This window comes from Catharus ustulatus, chromosome Z, assembly GCF_009819885.2.
Source record: "Catharus ustulatus isolate bCatUst1 chromosome Z, bCatUst1.pri.v2, whole genome shotgun sequence".
In the NCBI taxonomy this organism is placed as follows: domain Eukaryota; kingdom Metazoa; phylum Chordata; class Aves; order Passeriformes; family Turdidae; genus Catharus; species Catharus ustulatus.
The window spans coordinates 50,810,823-50,832,229 of record NC_046262.2 but is presented as its reverse complement, the minus strand read 5'-3'; the positions used below and the strand labels follow the sequence as shown (position 1 = coordinate 50,832,229).

The 21,407-nt window shown below is 43.6% G+C and overlaps 1 protein-coding gene across 7 annotated transcripts in view; it reads left to right on the top strand.

Moving 5' to 3' along the window:
• Positions 1–21,407, top strand: part of SEMA6A (semaphorin 6A) — a 118,968-nt gene that overhangs the window by 50,618 nt on the left and 46,943 nt on the right. For 6 of the 7 annotated variants that reach the window (XM_033084756.1, XM_033084755.1, XM_033084750.1 and 3 more), the window contains exons 2-10: positions 359–496; positions 2,872–2,989; positions 9,962–10,022; positions 11,482–11,544; positions 12,369–12,470; positions 15,625–15,715; positions 18,985–19,104; positions 20,157–20,245; positions 21,170–21,387. In XM_033084756.1, the coding sequence (XP_032940647.1) occupies positions 397–496; positions 2,872–2,989; positions 9,962–10,022; positions 11,482–11,544; positions 12,369–12,470; positions 15,625–15,715; positions 18,985–19,104; positions 20,157–20,245; positions 21,170–21,387 (962 nt within the window). In that variant the 5' untranslated portion in view covers positions 359–396. Of the gene's footprint in view, positions 1–231; positions 256–358; positions 497–2,871; positions 2,990–9,961; positions 10,023–11,481; positions 11,545–12,368; positions 12,471–15,624; positions 15,716–18,984; positions 19,105–20,156; positions 20,246–21,169; positions 21,388–21,407 lie in introns of those variants that run through there. The other variant, XM_033084754.1, reaches the window with a different exon arrangement.

The window sequence follows — 21,407 nt, the reverse complement described above, 5'->3', positions numbered from 1 at the left end:
TTGTGTCATCATCTAGTTATGTAAACCAAAGAAGAGAAATATAAAATATTTCTTGGAAAACTCTTGTCAGCTGTCGATCAGTGCAGGAGATGAAGTATCTTTGTTGCATGTAAGCATCAGAGGCAGACAAATTTTTCTAACACACAGGTCCTTAAGTCTATCCTCAGCCGAGATGTGGCCTTGCTGGGGCATGGGCTGAAGAATACCTGGCTTTGTAGAGCAGATTCTGCTTAGAAACACAGCACTCCTCCTCAGGTACAATGAGAGGCCTGAGGAGAAAAGCTCCTTCTACTTTCCACGGACTCTTTAAAGCTCTGATCCAGCAGAAGGTGCTTAAACGCTTGTTTGTCTTCCACAGGGTGAAGTGAAGAAGTGAAGCCTCACAGCTGAACTACTATGAGGTCAGAAGCCTTGCTGCTATATTTCACACTGCTACACTTTGCTGGGGCTGGTTTCCCAGAAGACTCTGAGCCTATCAGTATTTCGCATGGCAACTGTAAGTATAAGGGGCCAGAGGACTTCATTTAGTGCTAATCGGGGGACTTACAATCAACACTACTTAAATGCAGTTGCAGCGGATTTTTTAGTTGTTTTATCTTGATTTCTCCCATGTCAGCCAATTTACATTCTCAGGTACTAATATAAGACCATGACTTTTTCACATAGTCTTATTAATTATTAGTCTAGTACAAATAATTGAACTTACTTCCTTTAGCTCAGATGGATTCTGCTTGAGCATTAGGCAATTTTCCTCTAAGATGAAATTGTAGCTAAAAACCAAATCAAGACAAAGAATGTTTTATGACAGAAGATCTCTCCTTTCTTACCAGTAGAGATTGGCAAACTCTCCAAAATATAGTGTAACAACAGCAGCATATTGAGATCTGCTGGCTAAACAGATGGCAAGCTTTCTGAGCATTTTACTGTGGACATGACCCTTGACTTAACTGATTCTTTCACATTTGTCTCAGCTCAATTGTGATAATGGCAAAGAAAATTCTTCAACGTCCCAAAGTTTCAGATATTTATAAGGAAGTCTTTAGCATCTGGGCTTCCAAAAGTGTGCCAGAGAGCACAGAATGTGTAGCGAGTCAGCCAAGAGCAGGCTTGTCTTCAATTCTTTTCTTGTTCAGGAATTTGGTTGTAAAATTGTCTGTGTTCATTGTGCTTTGGAATGGCCTTGGTGCCCATAAACTTGTCTGTCCTGTCAAACACCAGTCTGAAAGACAGGACTCCAGGGCACACCTGATGTGTTGCAAATGCTAATAGACTTCTGGATACAACAACAGGGAAGAACTGCTCTGATGCAAGCCCAGCCAGGTGAAACGTGGCTAGTGTGGCCACTGGATCTTCAGCACCAATGTTTTCACCCTCCAGAAGGGCAGTGCTAATCATTCTTGTAAAAATTTGTCAGGCTTGATCCTTTTGGAGAAATAGAACAAGGGATAATATTTCCTCTGCAGCATGGCACGCTGAAGTGGACATGAATGCCCCTAGTTTGTTCTAGATGAATGTGTTACAGAGGAAACATTACTGAACAGAAAACAGCCTGACAATAAAACTTGGCATTTGCATGTAGGACATGGTCAGAAGGATTAAGCTTCTGAATGTAAATCCTGCCTGGTCTCTTAATTTATTTTACAAGAGTTCTCAGCACCTGGTTTGGAGAGAAGTCCTTTTTTCTATCCAGTTTTATCACCAGACTCTCTGGCTCATGACACTTTGAAGGGCTTTGCTGAAGCCATGTGGTAAACCAATAATTTGACCAAGCTTGACAAGTACAATGCTTTTAGAAGACAATAGCTGAAAATACTAAAACAATAGATGAATTTTTTTAAGAAAGAGACTCCCCTGAAAAGCTGCAGTTTTCTGGCAAAGCATATTAACGGAGAAAAGGCATAGCTAGATGCCAGTCAGCTCTGCATAACATTCACTTGCAGCAGGTCTGCAGTGATAGCACTCAACAGAGGACTATCCTCCTCCTGTCTTCTGTCATTTTATTTACTTAATTAGCTCCTTGTTTGTGTACCTAGATGTCATGATTATATGATACGCATGAATGTGAAATGGCCCTTGATCAGAAGTGTTCACTGCTGTTACTGGGTGTACACCCATCTGAGGAGCACCCTGTGTGTGCTGAGTTCTCACCCCAAAAAAATAATGGGAATAGAAAATAAATGCTGTTACTGACTGTAGAGCTGGAGAGGAAGCTAACTTGTTGACAGCATAATCTCAGTACAGCAATTCCGATCAGTATTGCTGTCCAGTTGCCAGAAGGACTGCAGTATCAGACCGGTTGCCAAAATAACGCGCCGTGACTTTCACTTCATGAAGTTCAGGTGGTGATTTCCCACCATTTCTCAGAAATCCCTGCAGCTGCTCTATGACAGCAGTGGAATCCTGCACAAAACCCAGGGAACTGGCAGTTGGAACCACTGAGAGCCAAGCCTTTTACCACCCATCCAGTCATTGTGGTGATTGATAGGCCACTGTGGAACAGCTTGGTCCTCACAGACATGCTTTGGCAGCCAGGAGCAAGCATTTAAGCTCTGCAAACAGTGAAAGAAAAACTGTGAGAAGGTGCCGCCATGTACCTGTGTGCCAAGAGCTCCAGAGCAGCTTTAAGCTTTAAAAAAAATCAGTTTTTGTCTTCTGCAAAGGTGATGACTTTCTCCGTTGCAGCTGCAGAGACTGTAACCTTGAAGAACTCTCCAGCTCTCTGTGCTCACGCCTTCCAGTCCCAGTGTGTATTTCCAGGGCAGAACAGAAAACATGGGTTTTGGCTGCAGCTGGGCCCCGTGGTGCTTCATGTTAGTACCATTTCAGTTTGTTGTTCTCTTTTGACCCTGCTGATTTGTTTCCTTCCTACAGATACAAGACAGTATCCGGTGTTTGTGGGTCACAAACCAGGGCGGAACACCACACAGAGGCACCGACTGGACATCCAGCTTGTCATGGTCATGAACAGGACCCTCTACGTTGCTGCTAGGTCAGTAGCCTCCTGCTTTACCACTCCTCTCTTACTGCTTTAAGGGGAGGAAGAAGAAGACAAGGAATATTCTGAGTTCTTCTCTCATGAGGACATTATTTTTAGGATTGTCTTGCACTCAGACTGAGCTTTGCAGACTGTTAGTAAGATGTTTTAGAAACTTCACTAGATGAGCAGCTAAGGTTTTGTGATGTGTTACACCTGTGCTTCAGGACTACATGCCTCTGTCTTCCTCTGAGACCTGCAAGAGGGAAGTTACCAAAAAAATAATTTTGTTCCATGGAGAAGCAATTTTATCCTCATCATTTTATTCCACTTGTGCTCACCGATGACAGATTTTAGAGAATAATTCTTCTGTGCACCGATGTATTTTTATAAGAGCTATTAGAATATACAGTAATTTCACGAATACAAGCCGCACCAATTTGACCAAAATTTTGGTGGAAACCCGGAAGTGCGGCCAATATTCCGGGGCGGCTAATACATTAACAAAATTCTAAAAGCTGCCAACACGGAAGTGAGAGCCCGCGGCAGCCCCAAGCCAAGCTGGAGCCCGGCCGGCCCCGGCAGAGGTAGGAAAGCCTGGCAGAGGCGGGGCCAGCAGTGCGGGGGGCGGGCGGCTGAGCCTGAGCCAGCAGGGCGGGGCAGGGAGGGCGGCAGAGCCTGGGCCAGCATGGCGGGGGAGTCGGCAGAAGCGGGGCTGGCAGTGCACGGGAGCCCAACTGCATAGGGGAAGATAGCAGAAGCAGGAAGCCCGGCGGCGCGGGGCTGCCCGGCGGCGGAGAAAAGCCCCATAGAAGCAGGGCTGGCAGTGCACGGGAGCCACACTGCATAGGAGAGGACAGTTGAAGCAGGAAGCCCGGCGGCGCGGGGCTGCCCGGCGGCGGGGAAAAGCCCCGTAGAAGCAGGGCTGGCAGTGCACGGGAGCCACACTGCATAGGAGAGGACAGTTGAAGCAGGAAGCCCGGCGGCGCGGGGCTGCCCGGCGGCGGGGAAAAGCCCCGTAGAAGCAGGGCTGGCAGTGCACGGGAGCCACATTGCATAGGATAGGATAGTAGAAGCAGGAAGCCCGGCGGCGCGGGGCTGCCCGGCGGCGGGGAAAAGCCCCGTAGAAGCAGGGCTGGCAGTGCACGGGAGCCCAGCGGAACCGGGGCTAGCAGCGTGGGGGAGCCCGGCGGTGCGACGGCCAGCAGTGCCGGCCAGGGCGAGCCAACATGGCAGCGGCGGTGCAGACGGGAGCGGGGAGCCAGGGAGTCTGGCAGCGGCGGCGGCGGCAGCGGCGGCGGCAGCAGCAGCACTACCGCCCGCAGGGCAAGCAAACGCAGCAGTGGCAGTGCAGACGGGAGCAGGGAGCCTGGCGGCGCGGGGCTGCCCGGCGGCGGGGAAAAGCCCCGTAGAAGCAGGGCTGGCAGTGCACGGGAGCCACACTGCATAGGAGAGGACAGTTGAAGCAGGAAGCCCGGCGGCGCGGGGCTGCCCGGCGGCGGAGAAAAGCCCCGTAGAAGCAGGGCTGGCAGTGCACGGGAGCCCAGGGGAACCGGGGCTAGCAGCGTGGGGGAGCCCGGCGGTGCGGCGGCCAGCAGTGCCGGCCAGGGCGAGCCAACATGGCAGCGGCGGTGCAGACGGGAGCGGGGAGCCAGGGAGTCTGGCAGCGGCGGCGGCGGCAGCGGCGGCGGCAGCAGCAGCACTACCGCCCGCAGGGCAAGCAAACGCAGCAGTGGCAGTGCAGACGGGAGCAGGGAGCCTGGCGGCGCGGGGCTGCCCGGCGGCGGGGAAAAGCCCCGTAGAAGCAGGGCTGGCAGTGCACGGGAGCCACACTGCATAGGAGAGGACAGTTGAAGCAGGAAGCCCGGCGGCGCGGGGCTGCCCGGCGGCGGAGAAAAGCCCCGTAGAAGCAGGGCTGGCAGTGCACGGGAGCCCAGGGGAACCGGGGCTAGCAGCGTGGGGGAGCCCGGCGGTGCGGCGGCCAGCAGTGCCGGCCAGGGCGAGCCAACATGGCAGCGGCGGTGCAGACGGGAGCGGGGAGCCAGGGAGTCTGGCAGCGGCGGCGGCGGCAGCGGCGGCGGCAGCAGCAGCACTACCGCCCGCAGGGCAAGCAAACGCAGCAGTGGCAGTGCAGACGGGAGCAGGGAGCCTGGCGGCGGCGGCGGCAGCAACACCGCCCGGCCGGCCCAGCCAAGCCGTAGCGCCGAGCCGGGCCATCCACCCCTATCGGCAACCATGAGCGGGCCGAGCCTGCCTGGCCCCGCCCCGAGCCAGTAAACCCCGCTATGCCGCGATCCTGTTACTAATTGGCCAATTTGTGAAAGCTGCGCACGGATTCTCGCTACGAACGAAAGTGCGGCTAATATTCGGGGTGCGGCTTATCTATTGACAAAGACAGCAACATTGTCGAGGCACCGGGGGTGCGGCTTATAATCCGTGCGGCTTGTATTCGTGAAACTACTGTAATTTTGCTGATTTTAGGCATTGGTTTAGTATTTTAAGACAAAAGAGAAAGAACCAAACATGTTTCCTCAAGGTTAATTGAATTTAGTGTCTTGACTTTTTTTGAGAGCTATGCTGTGCAGACATGAGCACATCTTTTTATGAAAATTGTACATAGAGCCACCCATTCAGTTTGCTTAGCTCAGCTTGCACTATCAGCCTCAGTGGGGCTACACCCATTACACAGCTGCCAACCTGGCAGAGATCTGATATTAACACTTCATCTCCTTACCTGCTGTTAGCAAAGAAGATTGACGATCTTAGAGTGGGAATTACATGAGAGATGCAGAATGAATGCAAGATGGGTCCAAATTAGGAAGGGTGGGCAGTCCAGTTTAGGAGCTCTTGGACCCAGATCCTGTTTGGGACCTCCCTGCAAGCTGTCTCTCAAGTAGTAACTTGTTTCCTGCCTGTTTTCTGGTCCTCCATTGGAAAAATACACACCTGTGTGCCACATAAAACCAGGCTATTGCTGCAGATGGAAGAAGTGGTGGGTGGGAAGGCCAAGAGTGAAGGGGAACAGCTGCTGAACAGGCAGCTTCTCACCACTAGCACTGTCTCCAAAGTCCTTGGCAGCCTCTGGGAGCTGCCTGGCTTTCTTCTCAGACAGCCACTCCCCATCTCTCCTGGGTGGTCGCATGTGTCCAGTGGGGGAAAGCTGCCTGTCAGTCTCACCGTGCAATTGGGAACTGTGCTACAGCCACTGAGTGACATTTCAGAGCCCTGTCCCTGGCTGCTGGGAGAACACACCTGTTCCCTCACCCAGCCATCACAGCTGCTCTGGCTAATTGCAGCTTCCCTGGGCTCCTTGCAGAGCCCACGCTGCATGGGTCTGGGTGGCAGAGCTCAGACCCAGCATCGAGTCCAGGCAAGGAGCAAGTGTCCTTCCCCAAGAGCAGGTGTCCTTCCCCAGGAGCTGTAGTGGTGCTGTGGTAGGCACAAGGAGAGGCCAGCCCTGCAGCAAGTGGCAAAGCCCCATGCTTTGCCTGACCTCTGAGATTGGTGTTTTTGCTGTGTTTAATGGGATAATGAGTGGGGCAGGGCAGAGGGTTGAATAGGTTTGAAAGGTGGTGGCAGGATTTCCTCCCTTTCATGGCTGAGCTCCCTTTGCTTTCCTTTTTTGTTTTCCTTTAAATTAGGAAATTATTTGCAGTGAGATGGTGGTAAATCCTCTTTGCAGATTTTGCTTTGCTGTTTTCATAGTTTGTTCCCAGACTGAGATTGGCACAGTTAGACTGTCTCAGTGCCCAAACAACTGGCATTACGGCAGGAAAACCCAGAGAACAGTTTTGGGATATGAATGTGCACTGTGTGCACAAATTACATGAAGAATTCTAATATTTGGGAGATAACGTACTAGTATGTGAATAGGCATTCTTCCTTTGTATAAAGCAACTTGCTACGATGCAATGCTTGCTGCACCGCTTATATAGTCCTAGGAACTTGTGACCTACAAAGAAGAATAAAGACCTGGTCTGTTTTGTACTCATGCAGGCATGAAAAAAAATCTTCTTACACATTTTTTTCCTTCAGTAACTCAAAACCTCTTTGACATATTCTTTCCCCACTCCATGTTACTGAATAAAATCCCTCCTGGCCTGACAAGACTATGTGATACAAGTTGAAATTCAGTTGAAATTTTTATCATTAAGTAACAAACTTCAGAAAATGAGTCATCCTTCAGTATCTAGTGTGAATGAAAGTTTGTAATTCAAATACTCCATTTCCTTCAAAGGCAGTAGTAAATCTAGAGACTGGGAGCAAATTTGTACACAAGCAAAGGTGTTTGCCAAAGAATTTTGTAACAAGATTCATTGAAAACTGTAGCTAAATAAATCTGGGGCTATTATATGAGATATTGGTTTCATGCTTTTATTATGCATTGAAATACAGCAATCCTAAGTTAATATTTTACCCAATTATCTGAAAAACAATCAAAACAAATTGTTAAATAATGGGAGTTTTTATTTTAGGGCTGTTGTGTTTAGGTTGGGGGTTTTTTGTTGTTTGTTTTTTGGGTTTTTTTGTTTGCTTGTTTTGGAAAATCCAGTGTTGTCTTTCAAAACAGTTTCAGTGCACCATAAAGGCTAACACAGATTTGAGAACTGCTTGCATTTTATTAATGAGCAGCTGGCATAGAACAAAATTCTATCTGAATAAGTCTGCTACTTATTTTGTCATATGGGACACATGACTCCTGTATTAGCTATTACCAAATAAAGTTTTGTGCCACTTCACAAAGGCATTATTTCATGTTATCAGGCAGAAATACACAGACCATATAAATCAGAATTACTCAGCCAAAGGCCATAAAGCTTTACTGTCTGAATATCTGCCTTGCAGTCTGCAAAGAACTGGCTCTGCATCTTTTTTTTCTCTCTGTCTCTCTCTCACTGGTCCACACCCAGGCACTCACCCCCTTTTCTAAGTTTGCCGTGTCTCCTCCTCTCATTGTCTCGTGCAGTGGCAGCTTTTGTTCACATTATCTGCCACCCCTCATATGTGTGACCCAAACAGGCAGAGCAGGGTATGGGATGGCTCCCTCCTTATTTCCAGTTACGTGTTTCCAAACCATGCTCCCAGTGCCAAGGGCCATGCACAGCCAGTGGCATTATTTAAATTCCCTTCCTCGACAAGATTATGCCATGGCAACAAAACTCAGTTCTGCTGACTGGAGGTGGGAAAAACGGAAGCTGCAGGATTAAGTAAATTTGTGTTAAAATGACTTAATTAGCAGTAAACTGTACACATACCACAGCTAGTTGATAGTAGGAGTTGGGCAGGAGTGGGAAAAGGAGAAGGAGGACAATCCCATGTTTTCTGTGATTAGGTAGCTCTCCCCTAAATTTGACAGCTCTTTTGCTCTCTACTGATACTGTCAGCAACTGTGTTTTGTCTGTAGCATGAGAAAATTATATGCAATTTTCCTGATGCTAACCTTCTTTCCAACAATCCCATAACTTAGCATCTGTGTTTAGTTTGAGCTGTTCCTTAAACCAGAAAGTAAGTCCTCTAAAGACTGTTTTATTAAGAGTGGAACTAAGTACCTTGGCTCTTTCTGAGTACCACTGCTGTATTTTCTAATTGTCTTGTTGAAAATGAAAAAATTGTAACCTCTGGAAAGTGAGGCTGATGAATAAAACCAAGAACTGTGCCAGAAGAAGGTTTTTAGAGATCCACCTGTGCCTCATTTGCAGCTTAAGATACGTTTTCCCCCCACTTTTACATAGCAGGAGTGACAGCAATAAAGTGCAATGCACATAAAAATGGAACCATGACGTAATCTGTGAAACTGATATCGTGCTAATAGGTAATTTTATTCCAGAATCAACCCTGACCCTGCTCTGTCACTGAAGTCAGGCAAACAATAAGCTGAAGTATTAAACCAATCTTGGACGTAAATGACAGCTCTGGTTTTAGAGTCTGGAGGAGAAGAAAATCCATCAACTCTTCAATTTGGCATCTTACAAAGCAAACAGCCTCAAGCTCCATAGGAGACAAATTTTTAAAAGCTGGTTCCCTACCACAATGATGCCTCTTTTCTCCATTTCAGAGAAGTGTTGTTTATTTCTCTTGTAGCAGTATTCTGTGTTTGTCTTGTTTAAAGAGACTAGCACTATTTCTCCAAAACCCAATAAAAATGAAGCTAAGCTCGAGAGCAGGGATTTCTAAACTGGGAAGAGCCTGTGTTCTGCTTTCAGCAGACCCCTCCAGTGCTGTGGATCATACTTCAGCTGTGCAGCTTTCTGCATGTTGAAAAAAATCCAATTTTATTTCAAGGGAAAATGAGATCTCAGCCCAAATTTGATGTGCTGGTTACTACAGCATTGTAGATTTGTGGTTTTTTTCAACATTTGGGTTCTGTACAGAGCTGCCCTGTTCTCAGCTTACATGAAGAGAATGTCTAAAAATAGCTCTTTACTTGAGTAGCTGTGTCTATTTCCCCTTTCCAAGAAGAGATTGGCAGCTTATTGTAGGGATGGACAGGGAAAAAGGAAAAACGAAAAAGGGAAACCTCTCTTTTACCTGAAATGGCTCCATGTGGCACAGTGCCTTCTACCCCAGGAATCTTGCAAAGGGTGCCCTAAAAGCTATCGCTACTGATTTCAGGATACAGGATAACATCTGCATGCTAGATTGTGCTGTAGGACTGATATCTGCTGTAGGACTGATAGAGCAGAAGTCATGTGAGACTTATCTCCTTTCCCAAATCTCATTTGTTTAAATAATTGCTTTTGGGAAGGAATCTTACTTTGAAGTTTTGCAGTAGTTTTCCTTTTTTCTCTTAATGGGAAGGCAAACAGTTTATATGTAAAAATGCTTTTGTGGGAGAAGCAGGAGATGCTGCCAGCAATGTTTCCTGGTAAGACCTCTCCTTTTTTTTTTAATGGATTATAGATTATCTTGTGATAGATAGGTCTCTTACAGAAAATGAACTGTGTAACTACTCCATTTGACTTCGTATTCATTTGCTTTTGTTTACAGGGACCATATTTATACTGTTGATATGGACACATCCCATACAGAAGAAATTTATTTTAGCAAAGTAAGTAACTTTTATCATCATCCAGAAACCAAGGACACTAGAATAAGCTTCAAATAAATAGGATGATGACATGGTTTTAAAGAACTTGCCAGCACTGCTGTAAAACTGTAATAAGCAAGTACGATGGCGTTGCTAATCATATTTGGGGAGAGCTAGAATAGCAATCGTGTCCTCTGCAAATTTCTGATAAGTGGTTTAGCTGGACTGATAAGCAATCTGTACTGAAATATGATGAGGTCCCTGATGGAACATCTGTCAAACATCTATTCATTTATATGCAGCAGTTTTCTATAACAACTAGACTATCCCAATTAAGTCTACTGAAACTTTCATCATAAGAAGCAAGTTACATATTTTCATATGCAAGAACTGACTAAATAAAATCTTACTATAACATCACTTTGTAGATGTATTCACATTATCTTCATGGGACATTACATTCAAATGAAGAAAAACTTTGTCTGCTTTGCTATAATATATAACATGAACATACTGAAAACAATCTCCCTTCTGCTCCTTTGCATTGCATTCATGTTGTGCAACACATGTTAAACACAGCCTTGGTTTAACAGAAGATCATACAAATTTGGGCATTGGATGAATTCCACTGGAGGATGGGACAGTGCTTCATTATAAGTATGAATGATGCTGAGAATTAATTTTTTGACTCAGCAAAAAGTTAGGCCCCAAGCGTATAATGGAAATGAGCATTCATGGTTACTCTTTCAGCTTGGACTCCTCCGTGAATGCACAGTGCCTCAGTTTACTGATCAGGAGCACTGTCAGAACTATCATGGCAGTCTAAGGTGATGCCATATTAGACCATGTGATTTTAAACAATGTTTTATTATAATTAATAAGCCTTCCACATGTGACCGTTTTTTAACAGTCAAAAAAAAAAACCTATCTGGGATTTACTGGTAAATCTTCAGGAGGAAGAGTGTTAGCAGATAAAGTCAGCAGTCCCTTGGCAGGTGAAAAACTCTGGGAGCTTGTTAGCTGAATAGAAGTGATAAGAATTACCTGAATTTTATTTCTGTCCAGATCTAAAATGTTGTCTTTGAGAATGCATATTTCATTTAGAATCCAGTGAAGGTTCATGGTCCATAAATGATAATTCTGATTTGTAGAGAAATATCAATTAAAAGAAGTGAACATCTAGTACTTTTAAGAAAAGAACACATTTTTCAGTGTTGGCCTGTTGTTGAATTCTGTTAGTTTAGGTTTTAAAGAAAAAGGAATGGGTTTCCAGTCTCATGAACTGGAGGCAAAACAAAGTTAAATGAATGCTCCACTTCACTAAACCTTCATTGTTGTGGTGAATTAATCATGGAGAAAGAGTGCAGAAAACTTTCAATAAATGTATGTTCAAAAGCTAGTCTCCCCTAGGGGACTTCTACTTCTGAAATGAAAAGTAAAAAACCAGAGTTCTAATTGATTTCTCTCTTTATTCTTGCAGAAATTGACATGGAAATCTAGACAAGCTGATGTAGACACATGCAGAATGAAGGGAAAACATAAGGTAGGCAATTTTCATTTCTTCTCCAACTGCCACTATGGTTTAGTTGCATCACTGTTATCTCAGTCTGTGATGTGGAATGGATCGTGCCATTCACTTCTTACCAGTAATTGTTTTTTCCATCAACTCACTGAAGGCTTTAATTTGCAAAAGTAGTTCTCTTTGAATGTGATGAAATATTACGACAGAAGCCACAGCAATATCCTGAAATACTTCAGGCACTGAGCAGGTAATAATGCTTAATATACTGATTTTACTTACCATTGCTTCAAAAGCCAAGGGCTGCTGTCCATCCCCCATGGGAGTTTACTGAGAAATTTGGGTTAAGAATCAGAAAACATGAATGTGGGGCTGTAGAAGGACTGTTCCTCACACCAGTTCCACCCCCTGTAACCTATGACTGGCACAAGTAATACCCTAATTAGATGCAGAGTTTTTGATTCTTTGCATCTACCTCCCCTTCCAGTTACAGAAGCTTTGTGCCAGTAGTGGTGCTGTCACTGACTGATAGTGGCACAGGTGACAAGATCAGATTTTTCCCTCTTCAGGAAAGCAACAATTTTCAAACAAAATTCACCTTTGTCAACAACAGCAAACTAGGAGCTGTAATATGAATGCTGTATCTTCAGCTCTTTGTAATTTTTGAACCACTATAATATAAATTAATTACAATTTTCTCATTGTCAGTTAAACATAGTCAAAATAAGGCCAGAGTATCACAGTGGGTTCCAGCCAATTTAATTTTAAACCTGACACTGAAATATCACTGCTTAAAAATAAAAGCTCAAAATGCAGTAGTTGAAATAGTTTCTATTATTTTTCTTCAGGATGAATGTCATAATTTTATTAAGGTTCTCCTAAAAAGAAATGAAGATACACTGTTTATCTGTGGAACAAATGCATTCAACCCTTCTTGCAGGAACTACAAGGTATGTAATCTGTTTGTGGAATTCCACTTATGCTTTGTCTTTTGGTTGGATTTATTGTGACAGCAGCATGAAGTTGTCATTCAGCTGTGCACCATCCAACTTTTGAAAAATTTGTCCTGGCTTGTTTCAGTGCTACTGAGTTCAATGTTGATTTGATTTCTGGGAAAATCTCAGTCTGAATACCTAGTTCTTTGCAGCTCCTGCACATCAAAGGCATTGCCACTTTGCATTGCCCTCCATAGGTGCAGAGTCCTTCAGATCCCTGCCTGGGGATGTAGTCACTCCTCAGAAAGTTCCTCAGCTTGTCACTGACACTCACATCAAGTCATAGACTAATATTAGGGTTACCTCTGAGTAGCGTGTCTTAAAATTTCTGTTGCACTGTTCTCAATAACAAAACCGGTTCTCAAGATGTTTGAGGGCATAGCATGCAAAACCTGAGATTCTTGTGAGCCCCTCAGACAGGGACTCTGTGGAGATCCTGTGGCTTTGTGAGCTGTGGAAGTGATGGAACAGCAGATCTCCACAAGGAACAGTACAGCAGGACAGTGATGTATATACTTGCTGGGGACCTGCAAGCCAAAATGTTACCTAGAGCAGTGTAGAAACTCTGCTGGTCCATGTGTACTTGACATTAATTCCTTGGGTATAGTGTAACCCATTCTAATAGGACCCATTTATTGAAATGTTTCCCATTTTTTTAGGCTTTCACCGTTACATTCTGATATAACACCCAACAGTGGATGTCTCTGGAGTAGCTTTGAAATAATTTTTTTTAGGCTTTTGACATCCGGACTCTGCTTTTCTAGACACTGTTAAGTCCCACAGGTCATTTCTCATCTTTTTTCTGTAAAAATAAAATTCAGTTTTACTAACGCTGCTCCTGACAAAATCACAACTGTCATTCAGGTTTTGCATTCAGATTTATTGTATAAAAGCAGAATAAAGATGTTAACATCCAGGACAACTACTTCCCTGGTGGTATTCACCATAACTGCTGCTTTTCCTTGATTTTTGTGCAATGGAGCTTTACCTCATTTAGCCACTATAATGGCTGCAGTTTAGAAAACACAGGAGAGAAATGCAGAGTAGTATTTTCTTCCAGTCTGCGGAGGAAGAACCAAATTTGAGTAAGAATACAAACCAGTGTAACTTCACAGTTACAGTTAGGTACTGTGTTAACAGCTTTTTCTTTCATTCTTTCTTTCCTTGCTTGCTCCCAGTAGGCAATGAAGCTTCTTGATTTCAGGGCTGTATTTAGTCTTCTAGTATAGTTTGTACAGTAATTTCACGATTACAAGCCGCACCTGATTATAAGCCACAGCTCCGGGTGTCAGCAACGTTTAGGTCTTTGTCCATATATAAGCCGCACCGGATTATTAGCCGCACTTTCGTTACCAGCGAGGATCTTTCACAAAGTTGCCAATCAGTAACAGAATCATTGGATCGCGGGATTTACTGGCTCAGCCCTGCTCGGGGCGGCCGCCAGGGAGTGGCCCTGGCCCCACTTGCCGCTGGGAAGCAGGGGTGCGGCGTGCCCGGCCACTGCCGCCAGGAAGAGGGAGAGCGGCATGCCCGACCGCTGCTGTCAGGAAGCGGCGGTGCAGTGTGCCTGGCTGCTGCCGCCACCGCGCTTCCTGGGGCTGGGCAGCGCCGCCACTGCCCTGCCACCCGGGGCCAGCCGGACTCCGGCTCAGCTTGGGGCTGCTGTGGGCTTGGACTTCTGGGTTGGTAAATTTCCAAAATTTGTTCATATATTGGCCGCTCCTGAGTGTAAGTCGCACTTCTGGGTTGGGAGCAAATCAAAATGGTGCAGTTTATAATCGTGAAATTACTGTAATTTTTTATCTCTGAATGCCATTAATGAGGCTTACAAATCTCAGCCAGTCTCCTTGCATGGAAGTTGTCTTTTTGATACAATTACAGCTTTCTTTGGCATCCTGAAGTGAGGCACCCTTACTCCAGGCCTCTGCCCTGGCTTTTCCTCTGTGTGTTCCTTCATTATACAGGGAGAGAACTATACATGTGCCTAACGGAAAGCAGGGCTCTCCCTCAAACATGCCAGTGGTTGTGGGGGTGTGGAGTTTGGTGCATGAAATGTCCTCTCACTATCACATGAAATGCTTTTCAGCCTTTGAGTAAACACAGCTAACTCCCCTCAGAGTGGATTTTGACAGGAGGGATACATTAAAGAAAACAAATAATCACAACTCATCCTCTGAAGGACTTGGAAGCTGTAGCATCCAAATTAAAAGTTGATTTAAGTTGATGGTGCTGTGTGGGTTATTTCTCATGCTCTGTGAAACTTTACTGTATGTGATCTATACAGTATGAGCTGGACAAGTTGCCTGAATATGGTACAAAGGTTCTTATTCCCAAAATACTGTAGTGTAAGCATCTTAAAGAGGTAAGAGGTGTACAATTCTCCCTTAGCTCACCAAACCTTCTTGAACTTCATGTAAAGTCAATCTGTATATTTGTGTTATTGTCAGTGCCAAGGATAAATTTATTTCCCAGGAGCTACAGATAAATCTCAGAATTTACAATTCCTGCACAGATTAAGTCTTGCCTGGTGGTAAGAGGATTCTCTGTGGCACGGACTCAACTGGTGTAGTAAAACTTGAAGAGCATCTTTCTGAATATGCAAATCAAGGAAGAGAACGCCACTGTTGAGATTAGAACAGAAAGATCTCTGGACTTGGGGGAGAAAAATGCACACAGAGATAATTGTCGTAGTGTTGTTTCTTCTGAGTGCTGTGGTTTGCAGTCTTTTCTGTGTTTAAGAGCGCTTCTGTTGGGTCACTGTTGAGGATACATTTTGGAGCCCTGCCAGAACCACAGACCACATAGCCTGCTACAGTTCAAAACAAAACTTGTTTGCAGATAAAATAAAGACTTTTCTAAAATGTGTCAGGGTGATAATGATTAGTTCCAAAAAGAGTGCCTGACTTGCTGGACATACATTTTTCAGGCTTATTTTATTTAATACCATCATTTTTGTCAAGTTTTTACTTTGTAGTCAGTAGAGTTAGAGAAAGGGCCTTCTTCTCTGCCCAGAAAAGAAGAAACATCTCTTCTGAGAATAAACCTCATCCTGGGTAAGAATTTTTCTTTCTTTCTTTCTCTATCTGAGGAGCTCCCTTTGATTTTTCAGATGGATACCTTGGACTATCTGGAAGAGGAATTCAGTGGAATGGCCAGGTGCCCCTATGATGCAAAGCATGCCAATGTTGCATTGTTTGCAGGTAAAATGATGGCAATAAACTTTTTACTTTCTATCCTGCAACCCAGGTTTGGGATAACACTGTGCCTCTTGCTTGAGCCCAGGATACCTAAAAGGTGTCAAAGGGATTGAACAATTACTAAAAATTGAGGGCATAAGGAAATTCCTAGCAAAAAATGCCTTCCCTTCTCTGGAATTAACCCCACTGTCACCAAAATTGCATGAAGCCTGAGTTTCCTGGATCAATATTTCAGTGCTTCCTGTATTCTTGATAATATGTCCAGTATGAGGCACCATTTCTGGCTGCATCCAGCTCTTGTGAACGTCAAAGGAAGTCAAGGCTTGTGTAAGCTTTAATGAGGATTAAGCAGGATATACTCTTTAACAACTCTAAGCCTAAGATAACATTCATAATAAGAGGAAGTTAGGGAAAATGCTGTGGCATGCCCTTTTCTAGATCTAGAAGGAAAGGGAAGGTGATTATTTTTTTTTAAACGTGAAAACATCTTAATATGGTCTTACCAGTTGCTGAAGACAGGAGAGAAGTGTATTGGTTAAAGGTGATTTATACTGCATGCAGCAGAATAGTGTTAACTCACATTCCTATTACAATTTTTAGAAAAAGTGAGATCTTATAAATGAGGTTAATTTTGGCCGTTGATTGTGCGGTATTTTTGTATACCTCTTCAGGAATTCCTGATTAAATAACTTCTTTATTGAACTTCTCTTAGTGTGAACTCTGCTGATCTTTTCTTAGGTGTGGCTGTTAGATAGGTGGTGAAAATAATAAAGACATCATCCATGATAATGTGAGTCCTCCTCAGCAGGTGTGATGCTGTAAAACAGAGCCTGGGTACTCACATGGAAATAACTAAGCTATTCCTCTGAAGATTTAAGAATGTGCAAGTATTTCAGCCACTCTCAAATGAGTCCATAACCAAAGGAGCCCTATTAAGCACTACTATGTTTGAGGTATCATCATCTGCCTCACAGAGATGTTATAACCTGTTTCAATTTCTTTTTTTTACTCTTTATAGTGCAAATAAATGGGTCCTTTTGTTTCAAGAATAGTGATAATGATGATAATGGTAGTATGTGATTTCTTAATTACAGTCACAGGCAGAAAGTTACAGTAGAAATTCTCTAATTGTACAAAGGATAAAGCATGGAAAGAGAGCAACTGCTTCAGAGAATTATTTTTCCCATGTATCTCACACTCCCTATTCTTGGTGCAGTCAGAATGACCTTCCAGAAGGGTCTTTTTCAGTGCATTGGCCGAGAAAGACTTTATTACCAGCCTATTGTAAACTTTCACTTTGAATACAGATGAAGTTCAGAAAGATTACTCCAAATTTGTCACTGAAGAAATACTTGTATTATTTGAAAATAAAGAGAATATTTATAGAAATGGTCATACTCCTTCATGGTGATTTGGAATACCTTTGATACAGTTCAAATAAATATTTGTAGAATATGTTCCATAAATCTGCTAGCTTCAGAAAATCACTGTTATAAATGTCTTACATATTGATACCCATGCTAACTTTTCAGAGTGCAATGAAACAGAACAGTCTCAGAACAGTTTAGGGCACTAATCCAGGTCATCTGAGTTTACTGGATGCACTTACATGAATATGGCTCTTCTTGCAGCCTGTAGCTATTATAGCTGATATGTGTGAATGTAGCTGGTCACAGGAACTTGGCAGGAAAGAAAATGAGAGTGTGGTTGTATTAACTTGAGTTCAGACATCTATATCTAAACAATTGAGCTTTTTAGTCGCTTTTAATTTGTGGGGGGTGGGACACATTGTAATTATTTTTTCTGTTTTGCAAATCAAAAATGATAATTCTTAAGTAGCCAAATAAGGACAAGAATTGCATGACTTAGAACATAGCATACAGTACTGCTAATAAAAAACAGTCTGAATTTTAAATCTGGAGCTGAAAGTCACAGACTCACAGAGTTTCTAGGGAGCTCTGGAAATCATCCAGCCAACCCACCCTGCCAAGGCAGGGTCATCTACAGCCAGTGACACAGGAATGTGTCCAAGTGGGTTTGAATGCCTCCAGATAGGGAGACTCCACAACCTCCAAAGGAAGGCTATTACAGTGCTCTGCCCCCCTCAACATAAAGAAGTCCTTCCTTGTCTTGAGGTGGAACTTCTTGAGTTTTAGTTTATGGCCACTGTTCCTTGTCCTGTTGCAGGGCCCCAGTGAAAAGAGTCTAACACCATCCTCTTGGCAACCACCTTTCAGACAGTTGTATGCATTAATGAGATTCCCTCCCAGTCTTAAATTAAATGTTGTCTGAAAGTGTAATGAGGAGACCTTGACCAATAGAAGCCTCTCTGCTTTATCCTGGGAATGTCTTCAGTTCTGGTGCCTTCAAGGCACCAACATAATCTCTGTCAAAGGAGATGTAGACAATTCTGATTTTTATGCAGACACAATAGAGACACAATTTTGTGTGCTCATGCTGCACTGCTTGTGCTTCTAACAGACATTGTGTTCCAGGGTCTGTCTCACACATGAAAACAGTCCTGTACAGTTACCAAGACCTGCAAACAGAATACACAACAAATAAAGTTTTAAAATGTTGCAGAACCTTGTGCTTTTATGTCCTTATAGTTTTGTATGTTTTGGTTGTCCTTGGGGTGCCATTTTGCAGGCCCTATCTTACCACTCCATTCTTTAAGAGAGAGAAATGCGTAATTCATATGGGAAATGCCTAAAATGCATGCTAGAAAAGAAATATTGATGGGCAATCCTCCTCCATCTCTTTTCATTCCTGTTTCGGCAGGGCTCCCAGCACGCTATTTAATTTTTTGTTAGTGATCTTTGGCAGAGCAGAAGTGCTCTCAAGGGGAGAAATTTTCATAAGTGTGATTAGCTGACAGTCTTCAAACCCTGTCTGGTTTGCACTCCCAGTTAAAACTAACAGTTCTGTTGTATTTGTTTTGCTGACATACCTAGGCAGAATTTCTGAGCATTGAACTAGTGGCATGTAACTGGATAGGGTAGTTCAGTATGACATACCTAAACTGAAGAAGAATTATTCCAAAAGGTTCTTTTCTTCCACAGGATCCCTCTAAAATTGCCATTTTGCAAAGTGGTGACTTGCCTGTTCAGTACTGAGTTCCGTTTACCTAGCTGGATTTTTTTCTTCCTTCAGTGTTCCTAAGGAGACTGTGATGGCTTTGTTTCCCCTTCTCATCTGACTGATGAGAGAAGCAGCGATTGTATTGCCCCTAACACTCCTCCCCTCTTGTTTCTTCTTTCCATCCTCCCCAGAGGGAAAGCTGTATTCTGCCACAGTGACCGACTTCCTTGCAATAGATGCAGTGATATACCGGAGCCTTGGAGACAGCCCAACTCTGCGGACAGTTAAACATGACTCCAAGTGGTTGAAAGGTAGATAAACAAACACAGTGAAAAAAGCAGCATCTCTGATGAGAGCCTTGGGTTTCTGACAGACCTCTTTGTCATTTCATTTCACCGATGCTTTCTGGCAGAAAGAAGGAAGTAGATTACATCTCTTGCTTACTCTGATCTGTTTATCTCTTTCTTCTCCAAGTTACTGGATTTGACAGAAGCTGTGAGCTGGGTAGATCAGAATAAGCATTCCAGTGAGCTTTCCAAGCTGAAATCCACCAGTTTATGTCTGTTGGATGGAAAAGTTGGAGCTTGTAGGGCTTTGTGTGCTTGGTCTGTGTTTGAAAATATTCCTGCCACAGCACTGTTAGGTAACAATCAAGGCTTTATGAAGTATGAAAGGTTTGTCCTGTAATGTTAAGATTCATTAATGAAACTAAAATTATGGGAATATTGCACAAAGCCTTTCTGTTACAGTTCTTAAGGATTGTACTACTGCCATTGAATTAGGCAATTTTTGTGCTCTAAATGCCTTCATTGTTAAGGGTGGTGCTGTTTAGCTTCATGTAGGTGTTAAGAATTGTTAGCATTTGGAGTGATTTTAACAGAGCGCAAAGCCATAGTTTCAAGTCCTTTTCTGCATGCAGAAATGTTTTGCCAGGTGTCAACTTTTAGCTGTCCCACTTTGCTTGCTGCTACAGACACATGTGGGCAGAAACAGCTACGTGGTTTGTTATTCCCTCAGCTCACAGCCTGGCTGCCATAAAGAGCACTGCTTGGTCCCCTCAGGCATACAGTTATAAATGCCTGTTTACCTTTCCCTTTACTCCATCAGGGCAGACGTATTAGTGGGAGAGACTTAACTACCTTGCAGTGACGTTACACAGATTTGTTCCCAGCTCTCCTGTCCCCAGACAGTGATTCTTCTACAGCAGTGATTTGTTCATTCTGAAAACTGATCAAGTTTGTCAAGCACAGATGTTTCACCTCTGGATGTTAAGTGTGAATGTATTTGGCTTCACTTTGCATTCTGTATCCTGTATGTGGTGCCTAAATCAGGTGTCTTGGGTTGCTGTTTTTTTTTTTTCCAGAACCATATTTTGTTCAGGCAGTTGACTATGGCAATTACATATACTTCTTCTTCCGGGAAATAGCGGTGGAGTACAACAGCATGGGAAAGGTAAGGGCAAAACAAGGCAAAAACAAGGCAAAAACATTGCCTTGAATGACTTTGCCAGATTCAGGAGGAGGAAAATTTACGCTATTCTTGGACCAATGCTGTTACAAGTGACCTTGAAATGAGAACCATAAATCATGATGACAAGGTCAGAATTTTGAGAAGATTCCTATTGCTCAAGCCAAAAGGTTGGCAGGAGTGAAACATTGCTGTGTCTTGAAAGGAAAATGTGTGGTTTCTTACAGTGATGGTGAATGCTAGAGTCTCTTCTCTGAAATTATAAAAAACACAAGGCTAATGTATTTAGTTCAACATAGTAGATAATTGTTGAAACAGATTCCAAAGTGGGAAGAAATTTTTCTGTAAGAAATATGAATTAGAGTGCTGAGTAAACAGGGGTAGGAATTTTGTGCTCTGCCATTCTGCAAAGAATAATTAAACACTTTCTGCATTTTTGCTAATTTCACAATAGCTTTCGGACTACGGAGTCAGAAAAGCTGACCAAGGTCACAAAGGTGGAGAGCAGGAATAAAAGCCCAGCAAGATTTGCATAGTTTTTAAGTGCTGAAAACACAGGAATCAGAGCAGCAGTGTGGGTTGCAGGGATGGTGAATATGAAATGTGCTTTTGTTTGGGGAAATAGAAAGCTAAGCAGTCTGTATGGAAATGAGTTTTATATGGGTTGAGAACAGATCTCCTGAAGGATTTATGGCTGTGTAGTAAATGCCACAATCTTATCTTTCATAGCACACTGTTCCAAAGCTTAATTTTTCTCTGTTTCTTATTTGTCACAGATTATAGAAAAGTAGTATTAAATTAAGCACCTTGCTGTGTTATTCTAAATGTTTTAAAGGCAGTATTCCAATGAAGCCTTTAGGTCAAACAAACATTTCATTTTCTCCATTATTTTTGCTCTAATCCTTCCAGGTAGTTTTCCCAAGGGTGGCCCAGGTTTGCAAAAATGACATGGGAGGATCTCAGAGAGTTCTGGAAAAACAGTGGACTTCCTTTCTCAAGGCTCGGCTGAACTGCTCAGTTCCTGGCGACTCACACTTCTACTTTAACATACTGCAGGCAGTCACAGATGTTATCCATTTCAATGGCCGGGATGTTGTTTTAGCAACATTCTCTACTCCATATAATAGGTAAGAGTCACAGTAATCTT